Source organism: Pyrus communis, chromosome 16 (assembly GCF_963583255.1).
Source record: "Pyrus communis chromosome 16, drPyrComm1.1, whole genome shotgun sequence".
Lineage (NCBI taxonomy): Eukaryota > Viridiplantae > Streptophyta > Magnoliopsida > Rosales > Rosaceae > Pyrus > Pyrus communis.
This window is the reverse complement of record NC_084818.1, coordinates 10,764,557-10,785,276: the sequence shown is the minus strand read 5'-3', so window position 1 is coordinate 10,785,276 and position 20,720 is coordinate 10,764,557. Positions and strand designations below refer to the sequence as shown.

The 20,720-nt window shown below is 39.6% G+C and overlaps 2 protein-coding genes across 2 annotated transcripts; both read left to right on the top strand.

The window, feature by feature from the left end:
• The first annotated feature begins 10,718 nt into the window (after nucleotides 1-10,718).
• Nucleotides 10,719-15,637, top strand: LOC137720673 (BAG family molecular chaperone regulator 6). The gene is made up of 3 exons (XM_068459766.1): nucleotides 10,719-10,906; nucleotides 11,432-13,315; nucleotides 13,579-15,637. Exons 2-3 carry the CDS (start codon nucleotides 11,513-11,515, stop codon nucleotides 15,493-15,495), a joined length of 3,720 nt encoding a protein of 1,239 aa, XP_068315867.1. The 5' UTR covers nucleotides 10,719-10,906; nucleotides 11,432-11,512; the 3' UTR covers nucleotides 15,496-15,637.
• A 2,898-nt stretch (nucleotides 15,638-18,535) lies between these two features.
• LOC137721572 (uncharacterized) lies at nucleotides 18,536-19,864 on the top strand. The gene has a single exon (XM_068460665.1). It carries the CDS (start codon nucleotides 18,693-18,695, stop codon nucleotides 19,503-19,505), a length of 813 nt encoding a protein of 270 aa, XP_068316766.1. The 5' UTR covers nucleotides 18,536-18,692; the 3' UTR covers nucleotides 19,506-19,864.
• Nucleotides 19,865-20,720: the final 856 nt, after the last annotated feature.

Here is a 20,720-nt window from a genome sequence, read left to right as displayed (position 1 = left end):
AAGTTTGAGGGTCTCCACTTTAAGTGTTGGAGGCAGAAGATGTTATGTTTTCTCACCACAAAAAAATTGGCTTCATTTTGCACCACTGTCAAACCAACTCTCCCTGAAGAGCCCACTATTGTACAAACCAAAGCTTCACAAACTTGGATTGAAAATGATTTTCTTGCTAAGAATTATATTCTTAATGGATTGTCTGATGACCTTTATGATTACTACTCTGATTATGGCATTGCTAAAGATTTATGTGAGGCACTTCAGAAAAAATATAACATTGAGGAAGCTGGGCTAAGAAATTTGCTGTTAGTCGTTATTTGAAATATCAGATGGTTGATGATAAATCTGTTGAAGAACAATCTCATGAATTACATAAAATTGCTCATGAAATTATTTCTGAAGGCATGGTTTTAGATGATCAATTTCAGGTTGCTGTCATCATTGATAAATTGCCACCAACCTAGAAAATTTTCAAGAACTCACTCCGCCACAAGACAAAAGAGTTCTCCCTGGAAAGCTTGATCACTCGACTTCGCATTGAGGAAGAGGCTAGGAAACAACAATTGAAGGAGGAAATTCTGGTCGTGTCAAGCAACCACAAGGCTACCAACTTTAACCTGAACCAAACTCTAGCTGTGCTGAAACCAAATGGGAAGAACATGAAGATTTAGAACAAAAATCACAACAAGCGCCTCAACAACAACACAAACAAGGTTTAGAATCAAAATCCTTCTCATCTTCAGAATAGGTACCAACCCCCCTCATGTGCTGCTTCTGATTCGAGACAATTTGAATGCTATAACTGTCACAAGTTGGGCCATCTTACCCGGAATTGCAGAAATAAGAAAAGTCTTACTCCACAGGCAAATCTTGTTGAAGAGCAAATGATTGGAATGATATCAGAAATCAACTTTGTTGATGGATCCGAGGGGTGATGGGTGGACACTGGCGCTTCTCGCCATGTTTGCTATGATCGTTCCCTTTTCAAAACCTATTATGTGGCTGAGGGAAGGAAGGTGTTGTTGGGTGATTCACACTGAACTGATGTTGCTGGTACTGGAGAGGTGGAGCTGAGGTTCACCTCTGGAAAAACCATGATACTAAAAGATGTGATGCATGCTCCAACGATAAGGAATAATATGATCTCTGGCTTTCTTCTCAACAAGGCTGGATTTACTCAAATCATTGGAGCAGCTATGTATACTCTTACTAGAAATGGGGTTTTTGTGGGAAAAGGGATATGCTACTGATGGAATGTTTAAATTGAATGTTGATGCTATTAAAATGTAATAATTGAGTCACTTAATGCTGATTTTTATGAGAATAAAGTTCCTTTAATCTTCGAAATAGTGGGGTTTCTAATTCTTCTAAAATTTATGAACCTATTGATAGATACCCCTTTATAGGAAGAAATCAATTCTAGCAGTTTTGATCCATTGTGATAGTACAACGTAATCTCTTATAGAGCTGTAAAAGTGGATCATATATGGTCTGAAGAAAACTTGGCTGATCCTTTGACAAAAGGACTAGCATGAGAAAAGGTTTGGAAAACCTTGAAAAGGATGGGATTAAAGCCCGTAGAAAACTGAGTCATTTGTGATAAAAACCCAACCTATAGACTGGAGATCCCAAGAAATAGGTTCAAAGTGATATGAGCGAAGTCTTGCTAATTTTAATTTGGAATATTATTCCATGTCCATCCCTAATAAGCATGACATCCTGCAGCGTTTTTAGGTTGAGAATTTTTCTCTTAGTAAGGTCTATACTCTATGTTGAGTGGGATATCTAGTTATAGGAATATCCTTGATAGTCTTACCTATGTGAATGTGGAAGTAAGGCCGCTTCCTATGAAATCTTGGGCAAGTTTCTAGAGCGTTCACTATACTGGAATATAAGCACAAGGCCGTAATGTGCTGGCTTTTTGAACTTCACCTTAATAAAGTTATATGTGTGGTGTTGTCAGAGATAGAGTTCAAAACTATAAGTTACTCTAGTATAATCTGGATCACTAACACTATGTACAGGTCCAAGTTGAGAAACACCTTTACTTATGCATAGCTTTATGATATGTTGCTTTATATATATATATATATATATATATATATATATATATATATATTTTAAATAAAAACAAGTGGGGGATTGTTGGAGCAATTATGTTTTTATTTAATAATATATATGCTTATATATTTATGTTTTTTTATTACCAATATTATATAAATAACGTTACTTTTATTATCATTATTCTATGCATAACTGCCAATTGATTTTGGCTTTTCAATGAGATAAAGAGTTACAGCTTTTTTGAAACATGCCATTGACTTTTCAATCAGATAAGGAGTTATCTCCTTTTAAGTTTGAAAAGATGGGATTCCTTCTCTGAATAGAGAAGAAGATCAAGTCTATTTACATAATTGATTTGGACGTTTTGATTTTGTCCGTTTTGTTTTCTTCTGCATTTGATACCCTACGGTTTTGTTTTGATTTCCTACAGTTTTGCACCCCAAATAACTCCTTTGTCTTTCTTACAGTTTTTCCATTCCAACATCTCTTTCTTTACATAATATATATATTAGTCCCAAGTATCGCAGAGAAAGATATAAGAAAAAATACAAGTTTTACATATGTTGAGTTAATAGCAACATATTGAAAGGGTGTGAGTTCGAAGGTTCTTCCGGTGTGCAAGGAAGAATCTTATCAGAAGAAGAAGGTTCTGGGCTGTTTTATCCTGGGGGCGACATGGTGTTTGTGAAACTGCTTGCACACTTTGGGCAGAGCCGCGAAACATCTTGAAGAGAACGACTTAGTCCGCGACTCATCCCAATAATCATTCACCACTCAAGGCTTCTACATTTTTCGGGTAACTTCGTTCCTTTCTATTTCAGTTTATAACAGATTTCATAGCGTCCAAATCGGAACCAAAAACAAACAATATGACCTGATTTATTCACAAATTGACAAAGTTGTTGCTGCATATGTATTGCAAACAGGAATTCTAATAGTCCAATCCAAACATTCAGATTATCAAAGGCCCTCTGGGTTCTCATAAGCAAATAGGTCAATCATCAATCTACTGCAAAATTAACTCTAGTAACCTAGTTCAAAAAACCCTAAAATCCCAAATTCTAATTTAAAAACCCTAAAATCCCTATACCCGAAATTCAAATTAATAACAAACCCCTAATTCAAAATTACCTAGGGGGGTGTATTTAATTGGGATTTTGAGGGATTTTAATTCTTTTAATGAATCTAGGGGTATTCAATTAGAATTTTAAGAAATTCTCTAAAATTCAAGGTGTATTCAATTAGAATTTTAAGATAGTTTATTAAAATCCTTAGAAATCCGGGTGTATTCAATTAGGATTTTAAAGAAGTTTATTACATTCTAGGTGTATTCAATTAGAAATTGATTTTAAAGAATTTGAAAAAGTTGAAGAATTAGAGGGAAATAGAGAGATTTCGCAGTGTATTTTAAGCATCCACAAATCTCACATCTCCCCATGAGATTTCGAGGGAATTGAATCAAAATTTTATATGGAATCTCTACAAATTAATTAAACTCCATAAAAATCCATGGATTTATAAATCCATTAAAGTCTCTCAAATTCTCAATTGAATACACCCCTATAAATTTTAGAAGGATGATGGCTGGTAGCAACGTCCTCGACGGCGGTGGTGTTGTCGAACAGGAGAGAATCGAGCCGTCGTTCTGGGACTTGGGTTCTCTGGGATGTCGTCAAGGAGGATAGCTGGATGGGTGGTGCCGTTGTCGATCGCGATGGCGGTAAGGTTGGATGGGTGATGTCGTCGAGATTCAAGAAGACGGTGGAGATTGGAGTGAGTGACTCAAAATGACATCGAACTCAATAATATCCAACGGAATGAGATTAGCTGGCATAACCTCATCCTTCACTAACACTGGGCACCTTGGGTACATCCAGCCCACCTGACATGTCTCGCCTCTAGGCATCGAAAACTCTAACTCAAACCCGAGAGGTGTGGGATTAGGTTGCGTCAATTGAGCACATGTATGAGAAATAATTGAATGAGTAGCACCACAATCAATCAACACTCTAGCAAAGTGCAAAGGATATTTAACGTACCTATGATCAAATCTGGGTTGTTCTAGGCATCCTGCACTGTAAGGTTATGAATATGGCCCTAAGGCTGCTGCCGACCACCTCGACCTCTACTCGACTGTCCACTACGTCCAGGTGTACTACGACCCTGACCAGTCTGTCTTGATGACCCTGCATTGCTAGAGCAACCTCCCTCTGCTGAGGCTATACTCCCGAATACCACTGCGATCCGCCGACTAGATAAGGAGGATATGGGGTATACCCTCCAGGGTACTGCTGATATCCGCTCTAGTAGCTACCCGAATAATACAGATCCTGAGGATACAGGTACGGCGCTGCTGAATAAAGAGCAACATGTCCCTGGTAATAATAAGTACCCCCATGACCTGTCTGACCATAGCCGCTCGGCACTGGAGCTTGCTGAATAGGAACTGGTGGTGGTAAATAATGCATTTAGGGCTTCTGCTGACCCTGTGGACGATTTGTTGGCCGATGTCCAACCTGTCCACAAGTAAAACATCCTTGACTGCCCTGTCTACACTCGCCAAAATGCCAACCATTACATCTCCGACAAAATAGAGCTCCTGAACCACCAGAACCGCCAGCATCTCGCTGCCTCTGAAAACGTGGGCCTCCAGCAAACCTACCACCTCTACGTTGGCCCATAGAATTCATGCCTCCACTGGACGAACTAGAGCTAGCTCCACTTCTCTTAAAACTCTGAGTCTTCCTAGGTCCTTGAGATGCTTGACCTTTACCTCTATCGTCTTTCTTTTAATTGTCATTCTTCTCTTCTTCATCACTTTCACTAGGCATAGTCTCAGAATCCTCAATCCTCAACAAAATCTCGTAGAGATAAGTATCGCAAGGAGTAGTGATCGCCATAGAACGCCATTTCTTCTTATTACCCAATCTGAAACGACGAAGCATCTCAACCGGATTAGCAGCAACTCTCGGATGATAACGGGACAAATCAGTGAATCTTCTGTAGTACTGATTCGCCGTCAACTTCCCCTGCTTCAAATCAGTAAATTCTTGCTTCTTGCGATCAATATACTTAGGGGGAATAAACATTTTCCCAAACAACCATTTAAACACTTCCCAGTCAGTAGCTTTCTCTGGGGTCAAATGACGTACCTCATGTCCCCACCAGGATGCCGATTCTTTACCTAAGAACCATGAAGTCGTCTCTACCCACCTTTTAGAAGGAAGATTTCCTTGACTTTGCAACACTAGAAAGGTTTTTTCAATATGCTCAAGCCACCACTCAGCTTCATCATAACCTTCATGACCCTCAAACTTATCCAGCTTTAGATTATACATGGTCTCTAGAGGAGTCCTCTGAGGAAGGCAGAGAGTAGACTGAATTGCATGAGCTATAGCTTCCCCCAACTAAGCTATATCGGGGAAACTAGGCTCAGCTAATCGACATGGTTCTCGACAAGGCAGTATAGTTTTGACAGAAAACACCAAAAATAATTAGAATACTCACAAGTAATGCAGGACTGCCAAACCTAGGCTCTGATACCAAACTAACACACCCCTATCAAAAATTGGAGCGTGTTGGCCGTCACATGAGGGTGACGTAGCCAAGTGCACAATGCAAAAGCAAAAAAGTGAAAATATGAGAAAAATAAAGTCAACAAAATAATTTACAATAACAAGATCAGTGAGTGCTAATGACAAACACGGAAGGAAAATGTAAAGTAGAAGTTCAAGTATCCTAGGTGCAGTCCAGAATAAACAAACACTACACAAGTGATAACTAGAAAGTCCCACATGGAGGGTGCTTGTCAGAAATGCCTCGACGCCTCTTTCGTCACCCACGTCCTCGCTACTTAAAACCTGGAGGGGCACAAAACAGAAAATGTGAGTGGGCAAAAACAAAGTTTGTTTTTCAAACCATTCCAATATCAAGTACTAACCCCTCTCTGTAAAACCCGTATACTTTCTAGAAAATATTATATGTACTCATATATCAAATTATGCTAAAACGATAAAGCTCAAATATGCCATGCCAGAATATGCCATGTCAGAAATATCCAATCAAACAGTATAAGTATCAAGCAAGTGAGATAAAACAAATCATAATATGCCAGTGATATCAATACGTCAGTTGGGGTCACCTAAAGTGAACTGTACGGCTAAATCTATAGCTCATCAATCACTATCCTGCACACGAGTCGGAACCACCTAAGGTGGTCTGTACGACAGGCTGATGTATCTAATTACGCTTAGTGCTACGATCACATGAAGGCTGTGCGATGTATCGCGAGTCACCTACGAGTCGGAACTACCTATAGTGGTCTGTACGACAGGCTGTCATCTGCCTTGGATCCAAGGTGAGCGTACAGTGTGGAAGGTGAACGATCATGTGAAGGCTAGGCCCTACTCTGGCGGAGCACAATCATCGAGGTGCAGGAATATAAGCTATAACTCAATCTCATCAACACCACATCTATCACTAACAACATACTCACCTGACTTACCTGAGCATCCTTGACACCAATGTATAACCAACATAATCACAATAATAATATCGACGATATTCGACATGACATTTCAATTATAAAACCATTTAAAACGTAATTTCTGGAAAGATACCAATCAATATATATATATATATATTTACTGAAAACAAAAGCCCACTCACCAATACGTAGAAGGGTCGTAAGCCCAGAGCCTCGCGTGGCTGCGCTCGTCCTCCGGATAGTCTTCACCTATATGCGAAACAACTATAAAAACGTCAATTTAATGCACATAACCAACCTTAGATAATAACTTCTCATAATTGCCCAAATGGGGTGTTTGAATATATCAACGTGATCTACTCAATCCCACAAACATCCCCATATTTTAAAAATAATTTTCTAACCTCCCACGCGTCGACACGTGCCTAGCACGCATGTGAAACGCTAACGCCGTTAGGGAATATTCTGTTAAAACCCTAACAAACGTTAACGGCCGTTACCTGACGCCGTTAGAATATTCCGTTAACTTTGACGGAATATTCTCCTTCTTCTTCGGTGAGCCTCGCCGGTCGCCGCCATTGCAACTCGATTTCTCGCCGAAAAACTGGAAAAACTTCAAACCTTAATATCTTCTTCATTTCTCAACCAAATTCCATGAAATTGGTACCAAAATGAAGCTTACAACGAGTAGAACAAAACCTTACCACTTTGGGGACCCAAAACGAACGAAATCTCATCGGAAAAACTCACGATATTCCGACCAAACCTGCAACTCCTTGAAACTGGGCCTCCCAACATCCAAAACACTTCAAAAAAAGCTCCCTAGAACCTTAAAACTCACTGAAAGTTCCACGATCACGTGTGTTTGAACAGTACACCAAAACTGGGTTCACAGGTTCTAGGGTTTTCGAAGGTCTCATGTCGATTTAAGGGTATGGATGAGTTCCTGAGCTCACAAGGAACACAAAAGTAAACTCCTCGATGCCGATCCATGCGTGGAAAGTTGGCTTCGAAGTGCGTCCATACACTTGCAAAGGAAAGGGAATAAAATGGAAGAAAATTCGAGGAAGAGAGAAGAAAGAGAGGGTCCATGAGTGTGAGTGTGTATGAGTGAGGTCCAAATGGCAGCCCACAAACAAAAACAATTCAAACATCACCCTACAACGCTAAATAACATCCATAGGTAAAATCGTCATTTCACACTAACGGTACAAAAATCGGAACGGGTTGTCACACAAATGTTGGTAGCATGATTATAATCCCTAAGCTAATTAACATATATCTTTTGGCAGAGTATTTAACAGAAGTTCAATTTCAAGCAGTCATTTTTCTTGGATAGATTGTTGCGGAAAGAAATATTTGACAAAACAAATTAGTTCCTTACTTATATGAATGAATTGAGATGAAGAGGACTGCATCATGCAAAAACTAAATCATCTCAGTCTTTCAGGTCTCAAGGTTTTTTCCTTTTTTTTCCTTCTCTTTTGTCTTCTTAGTGTTTGATTTCTTTCCTCTCACCCCGCCCCCCCCCTCCCCCCCCCCCCCCTCGACCTTTTTAGGATTCTTATGAGCGGGAATTGCTATTTTTAAAGCTTTTGCACGTAGGGAGAGATGAAAACTTTTTCATCGATATCCTGCTTGTGACTCCTAAAAGTAAGCTAAAATTGGTGGAAGAAAAGAAGGGAACTATAAAGTCCCGATTAACTGAATGGATCCTGATTTAACCACCCCCCTTTCATCTTGCATTTTAATTTCAGATTATAGAAAATCTATTGTAGGGAGCGGATGGAAAAAAGCACGACCCTTCTTGTGAAACCTGGAGGAAGAGATAGGCGGAGCGGCATTTTGTTGCTTTGGATTCAACTATGTACGCTCTTTTTGAGTACTTTTCATATATACCCTGGCAATTACTTCTTCTTCTTTTTTCTTTTTCTTTTTTCTTTTTTTTTTTTTGTTTAAACATTCTAACAAAGTTTTCCTTAGATATCTTCATAACAACAGGCCTAGATTCATCATTAACGGGTGAACTTGACATCATGGCACGTATGCTCTAAATAGTTTAATTTTCAATTTTTGTATGTACACTTTGGCTTTAAAGTTTTCTTATTTTATTTATTTATTTATTATTTTTATAATTTAAGTTTCGGTTTTCATTTTCGTATCTCTATTAGCTTAATTTCTTTCGTTTAAGGGGCTCAAAAACCGATTGAGAATGACACAAGTAGAGACAATTTGGGTACAAACTCAAGTGCAAACAATAAAATTGTTCAGGTATATGTCTTACAATTGTGTTTTTAAGTAATTGCATTTAGAGTTCAAATATTTGGTTTATTGGAACTTATTTAAATTGCTCTGTGCTTTATCTTCTTCTTCATTTGATAGCTTTATGAGTTCCTTATGCCTTCTTTTTACGTTCTTATATCAGAGAACTTTGTATATTTGGTTGTCTTCTTAAAAGAATTTTCTTGCTTTACTCTTTGTACATATATATCATGGAACTAGAACGAAGTATGCCTACATGCGGTTTGGTCTCAGTGCATTTTACCCACCAAAATAAGAAAAGAGAATAAGTGGCATGTAGTTTCTTTTTTCTTATGGACAAAATTTCAGTTATGTATATTATGTTGATGCAGGAGAAGTTGCTTTTTTTTTTAGTGTTACTGGAAATCAAACTATTTTTTTGAAGTGTCCACCAATAAGATTTGATTGCACACATAATGTTTTTGCCTCACCTATTATTTTGTAGTGTCATAAAACAATATGCTTATAGATGCATACTTCTGTAAGTTATCAAGACAGAGAAATTTTCTTTTTATTCTTGGTCCGCGTTAAATGTAATACAAGTGTATATATGTACCATGATTTTTATTCTGTTTATAAATATACCACCATCGCATCCATATTTACCAATTTATTATTGCATAAGAGTTCAAAATATTGCAAAGCAACTTCTATTCAACGCTGTCCAACACAATAGTAAAATAAATCGTCTCTTAACATTGTATTTCTAAGTCTAATCCTAAGGTAAACCAAAAAAAAAATAAAAAATAAAAAATAGTGCAAAGTGCGTGTAGAAAGACTAGATAATTTGGTGTGTATTTTTCACCAAAAAAAATTATTTCCAATTCTTTCCCCTTCTAGTTCTTTTATGCTGGCATATTTCTTGCTAAATGGTTGTGCTTACTACTTCTCAACAAAAGGTAAAAAAAAAAACGCACGTTGAAGGTATATATTAAAAAATAGGAGGAAAGATGGATGTTGGCCTCTCACAAATTCAAAATCAAAAACTTCGAAATGGCCCTCACATGCACAAAATATAAATAAGCACTTAAGAAATAAGGAAAAAAAAAAATAAAGCAACACATTTTCAGGGGCTGATAAAGAAATCTCTCGCATGCATAATACATTGAAAATATATCTTCACAATTAGAATGAAAAATAACTAACTCGAGACATCTTTAGCAATGAGATTCTATTTATTTTCAGTAATCAATTTCAAATTAAAATAATATCTAAATTAACAAATCCTTGGGACGCGTAGCACCCGTAATGCAAAAATGCCTCTAGCATGCGCGTGAGTGTGTGCGGAGAGGCTAATAGAAGTTAACACTTGCATATTTCATGTTATTGGAATGGAAAATTATGGTAACAGTGAATACATTCCGTGTAAGTCCTTCTAGACTTTCGGCAGTTAGTTCAGTTTTAGATTTTACTTCATGTGCCTTATGTCCCCAAATCTAAAAAAAATTCATGGGTTTGAATTCTTTGATAATCCAACTTACAAAGTAGTTAATTTGGTTTTTTAAACATCCTTCACCGTTTAATTTTTTAAAATTTACTTTTATCATTCATTTTTAAAACCATTTCGTATTTAATGGTCCGAAAAAATAATTGCAAACAAATTCTTTTACTTTTAACACTTTGAATAACCTCACCTTGACTTGATCGAACAAAAATTAAAGAACGATCTAGACTATCACAGCAGAAGAGAGAATTACAAATATACCCTTATTCGGGGAGAAAACTCGAAGCTCACACGTGTCCGACAAAGACGAACTGCACGTTGTCAGAAACCTCCAGAAAACTCTAGTGTTAGATGGCGCGGGAAACATCTCGAAACACAAAGCCTTAGATTTTTCCCGTTGATTTGCATTTCTAGCCCTTCCTATATAAATTACTCGACTCCTTTCTCCCCAAAACACAGATTTTGAATTTCAGAAAGCGAAAGCCGAAGGAAAACCAGACTACAAAAGCTTCCATTTTTCTAATTTTCGGGTTTGTGGACCGATTGGCTCCGATAACTTTGTCATTCGGATTGTGGAACCGCAATTGGCTGTTTGAATTTTCTCAAGAAAATAAACTGTAAGTTCTTCTCTTCTTTTCTCTCCTTGTGATTTTGCATTTTTCTTTGTTTCTGCAATGATGTGAGGTTATCTGAGAGAAGATTTAGATGAATAGTGATAACTCAGGAAAAAAGATTTTAACTTTTTGTGAATTTTGAGTGAAGATTGAAAACCCAGAAATCAAAATTTGGACTTTTTAGGAATTTTGATTCGAATCTTCTGATTTGGATTGTCTTAGGAAAACCCATTAATCTGAATGCAAACTCTTTATTTTGTATGCTTTCTCTCTCTAAATCTGGAATTTCTATAATCTTTGGTATGCATCTTCTTATTTACTATGTCCTAATTTATGAGTTTGAATTTTAGGCACGGTTTGGAAATTTGGAATTAAAAGTTCATTAATTTGAATTTAGTGCTTGTTAGTCATAGAATATTAGTTTGAATGCGATTACCGTTTGGTGCTTGTCGGTTCTTTTTTCCGCTATGGTTTAGACTTTTAGAAATTTAAGTTCTAAGCATTTTCTCGTTCCTTTTATGTCAACAGATTTAACAAGTGCTTTTGGTGTTGCTTAAACACTTTTTGGAGAATTCCATTTCGTCTTTGTGTGTATAGAGTTGGTGAATAATGATGCCATTATACAGATACATGGATTCAAACCCCTACCAAAGAAACCAAACTTTCTCTTTCCCTCAGTATCATAATCCGGGTTTCGGGTCCAATCCGTCCATGGTATGGGAGCCTTGGCCCTATGGCGGAAACTATGGCTACCCAATGCCTTGCCATTCTTGCTGTAACCATAATCTCAGACCCTCTTATCCTCATCCTTCAATGCCATCACCGCAACACCTTTATGGGGGTTATCCTGTTCCGCATCCCGAGGCTTACCCTATTCCCTATGTGCCGCCGCCTCCTCATTATTCCATGGAGATTCCTAAATATGAGTACGATAAGATGGTGCCTCGAAATTATCACTGCTGTGGGTGTCCTAATCATGTTTGCCAGCAGAATATAGATAAGGGTGTGAAGATTGAAGAACAAGGATCGGATGTTGTTGACAAGAAGGCAGATTTGGTTCCGGTTCATATGAACAACAACCATTATCCAACTTTGTGGTTTCCACCGGTTTCCATGAATGGTAGAGAGCAAAGCAAGGTTTCTGAACCGGAGGCCGTAGAGGAAACAAAAATTCCAACTGATTCTAAGCCTCCAGAGGGTTTGAAGTCTCAGGGAGATCAAAGGCATATTTGGTTCCCTTTTGATCTGAATGACATTGGGGCTTCGATGCAAGGAGGAAATAGAGAGCCACGTCAAGAACAGCAGGTGGAGGATAAAAAGAAGGAATTCCCATTTCCAATTTTCTGGATGCCACCTTATCAGGAGGCTGGAAAGAAGGAGAAGGATGTGAATGCTTCTCGTGATCACAAGACCGAGGATGAAAAGAAGCAAATCCCATTTCCATTCTTCTTGTTTCCTTACGGAAACAAGCAGGAGGAAGTTCAAAAGGAGGGCAACAGGGAGGTGAATTCTGCACCGAAGGTTGTTCCAATGAACAGTACTGAGGGTGGTGTCACAAAGGAGGCTGGTACAAATGAAGAGAAACCTGCTGGTCAGGGTGCTGAGGAGAGGAAGGAAAACACTGCTAACGTGAAAAACATAGTTGTGAAGCAAATGGATCCACATGAGGAGGAAAAGAACTCTGAAGACGAGGAGAGAAGAGAAAGGAGTGTCCCTGTGAAACAAGTGGAAGAGAACGTGGGGAACAAACCTTCTGGTACGAGTGTTAAGAGACAGTCCTCTTCCCCTAAAAAGTCATCTGAGCTACCTCCCGTCTGTCTGAGAGTTGATCCATTGCCGAGGAAGAAGAAGGCCAATGGCAGTTCACGGTCTCCTAGTCCTCCTGCTCAAAAAGGACACAAAAAAGAAGTGGAGCCATCCATAAAGGAGAAGGCTACAGAGGTGGTGGATAGGACAATCAGCGAGAACAAAGATCCGATGCATGCATCCAAGATTCCTACTAATTCTAAAGAGGATGTTTCTAGGAATTCAACTGTTTGGGAATCTGAGAAGGATGGAGATAGATGTCAGACCAACATGGATGAAGAAGCACAAAAGGTAGCAGATGCAAAATCTGAGGAGACTAATAAGCCTACGGAGGCAACCAAATCAGTTGCTGATGGAAAACTTGAGAGGACATTGTCAGATATAGAGGCAGCTGTGCTTATTCAATCTGCCTTTCGTGGGTTTGAGGTCAGGAGGTGGGAACCATTGAAGAAACTAAAGCAAATAGCTGACATTCGTGAGCAGGTTGCTGATATTCGCAATCGTATCTCCACTTTGGAGACTTCTGATCTCCAGAAAGATGACAAGCAGAGAGTAATAATTGGGGAGACAATCATGAGACTCCTCCTCAAGTTGGATACCATTCAGGTATGTACTTAACTGGTTGAATTAAAAACCCTTGTGCACGCACACGCGCACACTCACAAACACGTGCAGAAATGGACAGATTTGCGAACCCTCAACCCTCATGTTATAGTGTTCGTTTAAAAGTAATTGATGTATGTAGTTTATGCTTAGATGATTCTCTATCTTAGCAATGAAAGAGGCACCGGAATCTAAAAGTTTCTAGATTGTGGGATTTGTTTTAAAACTATGCTGATGTGGTTGCTTATTTGGTGGTCGTTCAACAGGGTTTGCTTCCAAGCCTCAGAGACATTAGAAGATCCTTGGCAAGGGAGCTCGTAGTTCTGCAGGAAAAGCTCGACGAGTTTAACACTAAGAAGTTTCAAAATCCGACACAGGAGGTATCCACTGTTGAGCATATGGAAGAGCTCGGTGAGAACACCAACAACAGTAACTGCATGCTAGAGCAGCAAAGAGAGGATGTGACTGGACTTGGTGAAGGATTGCCTGATGGTGTCAGTGATAGCAGTCATAATGGTACAGACCATTGTCAAGGGGAAGTGCTTCAGAATGTTGAACCTGAGCCCGGTTTGAGAGCCGAGGAACCAGGCCATTGTAATCATAGAGAGTTGCACGCCCCAGCAGAGGATGGTGATCAAGAGCAACAGGTGGAAAGTTGCTTAAAGTCTGAAGATAATGGTTCTGCGCCCATTGTGGAAACAAAAGATGATGTGGTTGGTGAACAGTCTAATGGAAATATGGCGGTGGGAGATGCAGAAATGAAGAATGGTTTTACTCGGCCTGGGCAATGCAGTGAAGCATCATCTCTTGTAGAAGGAAACCATACTCTGACAGGAAACTCTTCCGAAGCTGTTAATATAAATGTAGAGACAAGAGAGCCTGGAGAGTTGCCTCGAGGAGTAACTGATGACGAACCTGCCATTTTGGAGCCTGGAAAGGATGAACAAGTGGAAGTGTTGCCGAATGTGACTCCACCAAATGCTTGTTCCTGTGTGATGGAAAAGGACTTAGAGATGCAAGAGCTAGCAGAACTGTCACGGGGCATGATTGATGAGCACAATGCACTTACCGAATCTACCATTTTGGAGCCTGGCATGATTGATGAGCACAATGCACTTAACAAATCTACCATTTTGGAGCCTGAAATCGTTGAACAAGTAGAACTGTCGCCAGATGTGCCTTCATCAAATGCTTGTGCTTATGTGACAGAAAAGGAAGCAGAGATGCAAGAACTCGCAGAACTCCCACCGGGCATGACTGATGAGCACAATGCACTTAATGAGTCCAGGGAAATTGAAGAAGTCGGAGTAGTGAAGGAAGATGATTCCCTACAAAGTGGAGGAGAACATCATGTGGCATTTGATGTAACTTCACAACCAGATGGAACTTCAAATACGGATCAATTAGAGCAACGACGAGAGGGAGCAGTGGAGGAGCAACCTATTGTCCGTTTAGAGCAGCAGGTAGAGATTGGATCTCAAGAGGATGAAGGACGCCCTTCAGATTCAGTGCTTGATTTAGAGGTAGAGCTCCAGCCGCAAGAACAAGTCCGCAAAGATGATCATCTTCCACTGGCCCTTGAGTCGATTGAAGCCCAAGCACTGAGCTTACCTGTTCAGACCGAAGCTCATGGTGTTGTGCATGAAGATGGACCCTTGGACATAATTCATGATCATCATTCGGGCCAGCCTATCGAGGATGAAGTGCCAATTGAGAGAGGTACAAAGGACTCTGAGCACCTGCGAGCAGAAACAGTTATAGAGGATATAAAGATGCAGGAGAGCAACCTCGAATGTGAGGACAAGAAGAATGCACTGCCAAATGTGGCTGAAACTGTCGCGCAGGACGTCTTCAGCGAGACACTGTCCACTCCGGTGCAGAAGAGTGAATCATTGCCTGAGAAACAAGTTGCGATCGAGGCATCCTCCATTGATGGAGATGTCACGGAACTCGAAAGTGGTAGAAAGCTGATTGAAGAGAACGAGAAACTCAGGGCAATGATGCAGAAGTTCATGGTAGCCGGAAACGAACAGCTACAAGCTATATCGAACCTGACCGGCAGAGTGAAAGACCTGGAGAAAAAGTTGGCTAGGAAGAAGAAAGTAAGGGGTAGAAGGTTACCTTCTCGTGCCAGACCATCAAACAATCGTTCCAAGGACATGGATGCTGGTGTTGCAATTTGAAAAGTTCATTTCATATCTCAATTGAATGAATGTAAGCAGTTGTAATCTGGGCTTTGGTTTGAGTATATGTGTATCTATAATGTGTGAATTTGTATTTACCTTTTTTCAATTTTACAGAAAAATAAAGGACTGTTTCAGTATATATTTTCCATCTTGCATAGTAAAACGAAGCCACCAAATTCCAGATGATAATGCTTGTATACGTACCAAAGTAATGTTAGGAATAATTGAGGTCCGGTATTATTTTGGTAAATAAATCTCACCACCTGTCATTCGTACAAGAATAACTTAAACTTTCTTTAACATAATCATTTGTGAGAAAGGTGGAACCTCCTCCAACATCATGTACATATCTCCCCCAAAACACGTTTTCAAGACATTATTATTCACGTGACGAGACGAGACGTAGAATGCCTCCAGCATGATGCCTATATTTTAGCCAAAACATGTTTTAGCAACGTTCGACTTTCCTTCATTTATTTTTAATTTGCATCCAATACATACATATGTGTGTATATGTATGTTGTATTATAACCAGACTTAGGAATAGGATATAGTTTTGTATACACTTGGGAAGTTAAACAAGTACAATGAAATCACGGCGACAAATTAATCAAACTAGCTAGAGCCTAAAGCCTAGATAGCCCGTGGAGGGCTGATTTGGCTAATAAGTTGGGCCCGTCTCGGAGGAGTGGGCGGAGCTTTTTCCCTCAGTTTCCTTGGCATCGGAGCTGCAGCCAATTAAAATTATGAGTACCATATATCATCGTTAATTGGAGATGACAGAAAAAACAGCAACAACTTGCATCCCTTCTTTCTGAATGTAATTTTCCGCCTTTTATCGTAGTGTCCGTTTAATAACCCTTTCGTTTTTCTGTCCTTTAATTAGAGATATATAAAGCGAGCAATTTGTTCATGCACGTAAATTACAATTAGAAGAACTGAACAAACCTCCTTGAACATGAGCTGATTGCATGGACAAGAACGAAGCAGTGATCAGCATGAGCAGCGTGAGAACACGGAGCAAAAACCACAAGTTCATCGTCGATTGATGAGCGTTGTATCTTTGAGTTTAACTTCTCGCTTTAAGGATGTTGGTCTGCTTCCCATATTTATAATTAACATGCTGGGAATGTCAAATTAGTTAAGTAATGTGGTGTGTGTGTGTGTGTGTGTACACAGACAGAGATTATCAAGCAAATAATTAATAGCAGTAGATTAAGACCGTCGTTGGATATTTTGATCTTGACTTCAACTTTGAACTAGCACTGCTATTAAGTTATGTCAATGCTAATTAAGTAATGTGTGTGTTTTAGCCGCTAGGCTGTTGTTCGCTGGCTATTTCCGTAGGTGCCAAGTTCTTCGGGTCGAAATTCGGGTGGGTTCGAGGACGGACTCAGATCCAGGAGATACATGGATTCATGGTTCACCCTGATTCAGGAATTCACTATGTCAAAATTAAATGATGGAAAGAATGTTATAGTCCAACTTAGGATTAGAACGAAAAAAACGTAATATAACATTGACATTCTATTCGAGGCATTCTCCATCGATGGAGATGTTACAGAACTCTGAAAGTGGTACAAAGCTGATTGAAGAGAACGAGAAACGTAGGGCAATCACGCTGAAGTTCATTGAAGTCAGAAATGAACAGCAACGAGCTATATCTAACTCGTCTGGCCAGAGTAATGTATTGTTCGTACAATTTATAATGTTCTTTTTATCCGATATCTGACATAATCCTACAACTCTTGTTCACGAGACAGTACTTAAAAGTCTGTTTGTCATAACGTAGTCACGCGTGAGATCTGTTAAGTGTATAAGTGAATGGTTGATATTAGGACATGTGTCACTTAATACTACAATAGTATATTAGATTGCTATAACTGTAAGTAGTTAATATAGTTAAGGATTGTATTGTACTGCTGTGAGTATAAAGCTTCACATGAAACATTGTAAACTTGATCATTAAGAAATACTGAATTCCTATTTCTCTTTCTCTAAAACTCTGCTTCTGCTTCTACATTTCTTCATATCAACAAGATCGAGTTTAGAGCCTCTTCCAACATAACTTATATATCTCGGCCAAAACCCGTTTTGGTCCATCTAGTTTTCACAATGTTCCACTTTCCTTCACGATTTTCAACACGCGTCAAATTCAGTCACTATGGTTTGCAAACCGACTATATAAATCTGTAGTTTCCATCAAATATATACGTGTACGTATATGTATATGTCTGTTGTATTGTAATGGGACTCGCAGTAGGCTATAATTTTGTATATAGAACTGAACAAACAATTAACCAAACTGAGTAACACGACAAACAATTAACCAAACTAGCAGCTGGAGCCTTGATGCTAATAGCTTATTAGCACATTTTACTCATCCGGCGGAGTTTGTCTAATAAGTGTGGCATATAACAACCTTAATTAGATATAAACAGAGAAAACATGCAACAACTAGTGCATGTTTTCCTTTTTTAAAGGACCAATCAGTTCATGCATGTTAATTATAATTAGAAATTTAGAACTGATTTCATATAGTGGACAAATAAAATGGGAAGCGCTCGAAACTTCCAGTCTCTTAAATTAATGTAATTGTTTCATAATATAAATAATATCGTTTGTTAAAAAATAAATAAAATAATATACCACTTCCCTTATAAAAAAAAATCAAACTTGCTTAATAAAAAAAGGATTGTCATTGCTCACTCTTCACGTTTTAATGTAAATAATATTGTTTGTTAAAAAAAATAAACGACTGCCACTAGAAGGTAAATTGAAAGCAAAAGGGTTAATAATAGAATTACCATCCAAGTTCCAGCTAATTAACCCCACTGGTTTTTACTCTCCACCGTATAAATTTGATGCATCATCCACCCTGTAACCACTGTAACTTGACACCCCGGCAAAACCCAAGCCATCCGCTTCATTTTTTACTCAACACGAATATTCCCCCCGACTATTCCGGGCCCGTCAATTTCCCCATAACTCTTCGTTTTTTTTTTTTTTTTTTTTTTTAACTCCACCCCACCCGCCGCCCTCCTTTCCCTCTCGCCTCTCCCCTCTCCATCGACCGGCAAGCCATGCGCCAACGACCTTCACGTTCTTGAATCTCATCAAGGCCGTTCGTTTTCTCTTTTCCTTCTTTCTCGATCGATTCTCGGCCCTCCGATTCCCCCTGAGAACCGACGACGATGATGATGAAGAAAGAAAACGGAGACGATCACGTGCACTTCTTGGAGATCAACCTCATCTCCGCCCAGGGCCTCAAGCCTCCCTCCGCGGCCCTCCGCCGCATGCAGACCTACGCCCTCGCCTGGGTCGACTCCGCCCACAAGATCCGCTCCCGGGTCGACAAGATCGGCGGCGAGAACCCGACGTGGAACGATCGGTTTCTCTTCAAGGTCCCGTCCGCATTTCTCTCAAGCGAGACCTCCCAGGTCTCCATCCAGATCTACGCCGTCGGCTGCTTCAGCGATCACCTCGTCGGCACCGTCCGACTTCTCATCAACAACTTTCTCGACGTCGCGTCCAAGGTTCCGTCGTTTACGGCCATCCAGATTCGGAGACCTTCTGGAAGATTCCAAGGCGTATTGAATGTGGCCGCGATGGTGATCGACGGCTCGTACCTGGCCCCGGCGGTGAGCGAGTTGTCTGCGGTCGGGTACCGCGACCTGATGGGAAAGGGAGAAAGCTTCCGGCGCCGGCGACGCGACAGCATGAAGAGCAAATCGAGTGATTACTCCGGCGATTCGAAGGAAAACTCTTTCACTGAGTCGGCGGAGAACTCAGACGTCGGCGGGTCGGCGGCATCATCTCCGGCGACGCCGTTACCGCCTCTAAAGGAGCTGAACACGATCTCCGAATTGGCGGGAACAACAAGGCAGGTGTTGAAGGCTCGTCCAACGGACGGCTCGCGTTTCCTGTGCTGCTTGCTGACGCAGAGGAAGATTCAATACAGTCCGTCGGATGAGAACGCGGATGGGGCCCACAGCAGAGAAAGGTAAAAAGAAAGAGTAAAACGGTAAAAGAGTCAAAAAAGTTTGACAAGCGTGGAGGTTATTCGTGTGAATAATGCCGGTGGAGGGATGGAGATTAAAATGGTAATGAGAGAGGATTAAGAGTAAGAGAGTGCAAATTACGGATTAATGAGGAGTTTGATTACGAGTAGCCAGATTTTAGTTTCTTCTTGATTCTAAAATAAAAATGTAGGAATCAGGCAGGCACCGGAGATTGTTGGCTTCTATTAAGCATGTAATTTTGCTTTTTGTGCAAACAATGTGCAATTAGTCATGCAATAATCTCATCAAATTTTCCTCTAATTTTGACGTGTTTTAATGACAATTCAAGTGGTGGACTTTGCACATTTTTCATTTCTTTTGAAATTGGAATTTTGTTTTTTGTGCATTATGGCGGTAATAATTTTATTTGTATTGCATCTACTGTTGTGTTTAGCAATTATCGTGGTGAACTTGAGCTAAGTGAGAAATTTTTACCGTTGTAACATTATGTAAAAAGAACATGATTGTAGTAAATTTGTGTAGTTAAAGCTGATTTCAACTCCACTTTGCACTTTGGATAGAAAAATGGGGTTTCCATTTTTGTGCATTGATCGTTAGTAGTGATAGAGAGCGCTAATTGTGACGACATTATGATCCACAAATACACCCCTACAATCTTGATGATCAAATCTAGTTAAGAATTTAGAGGTGTAGTTTGATTAATTTTCCCTTTTCAATTAATAATCGATATCTAAGGTAGCACACATGAGAATGCTTTGTTAGATTGTGGGCACACGATAAATGACATAATTAAGATCGAGGATATCTGAGGTAAAATAAGAGTAGTTGAGATTGAAGATAAGAAAAAATCAGTTAAGGTAATTTAGATATATGAAACAAATATCTACAGACGCTTAAATTAAAAGATGTGATCGCAAGATTTGGAATTTGAACATGTGAAACCAATATCAACCCAAGTTTACGGTTGGGCCTAAATAAAAACTTGGAATTGGATGCATCAAAGTTCCGGCCCAATTTTCGATTTCATAAATCCACCCATTTGTCTATCTGATTTGATGTTTCCAACAAACTCCACGAATCAAAGCAAAATCTCTTTACCAATCCCGAAAAAGAAGGACAGGCACGCCACGTTTCGATTAGATAGAGCGAGTACACACCACCATCGAACCAGTGCGAGTAAGCTCAGCAGAAGAAAATCAG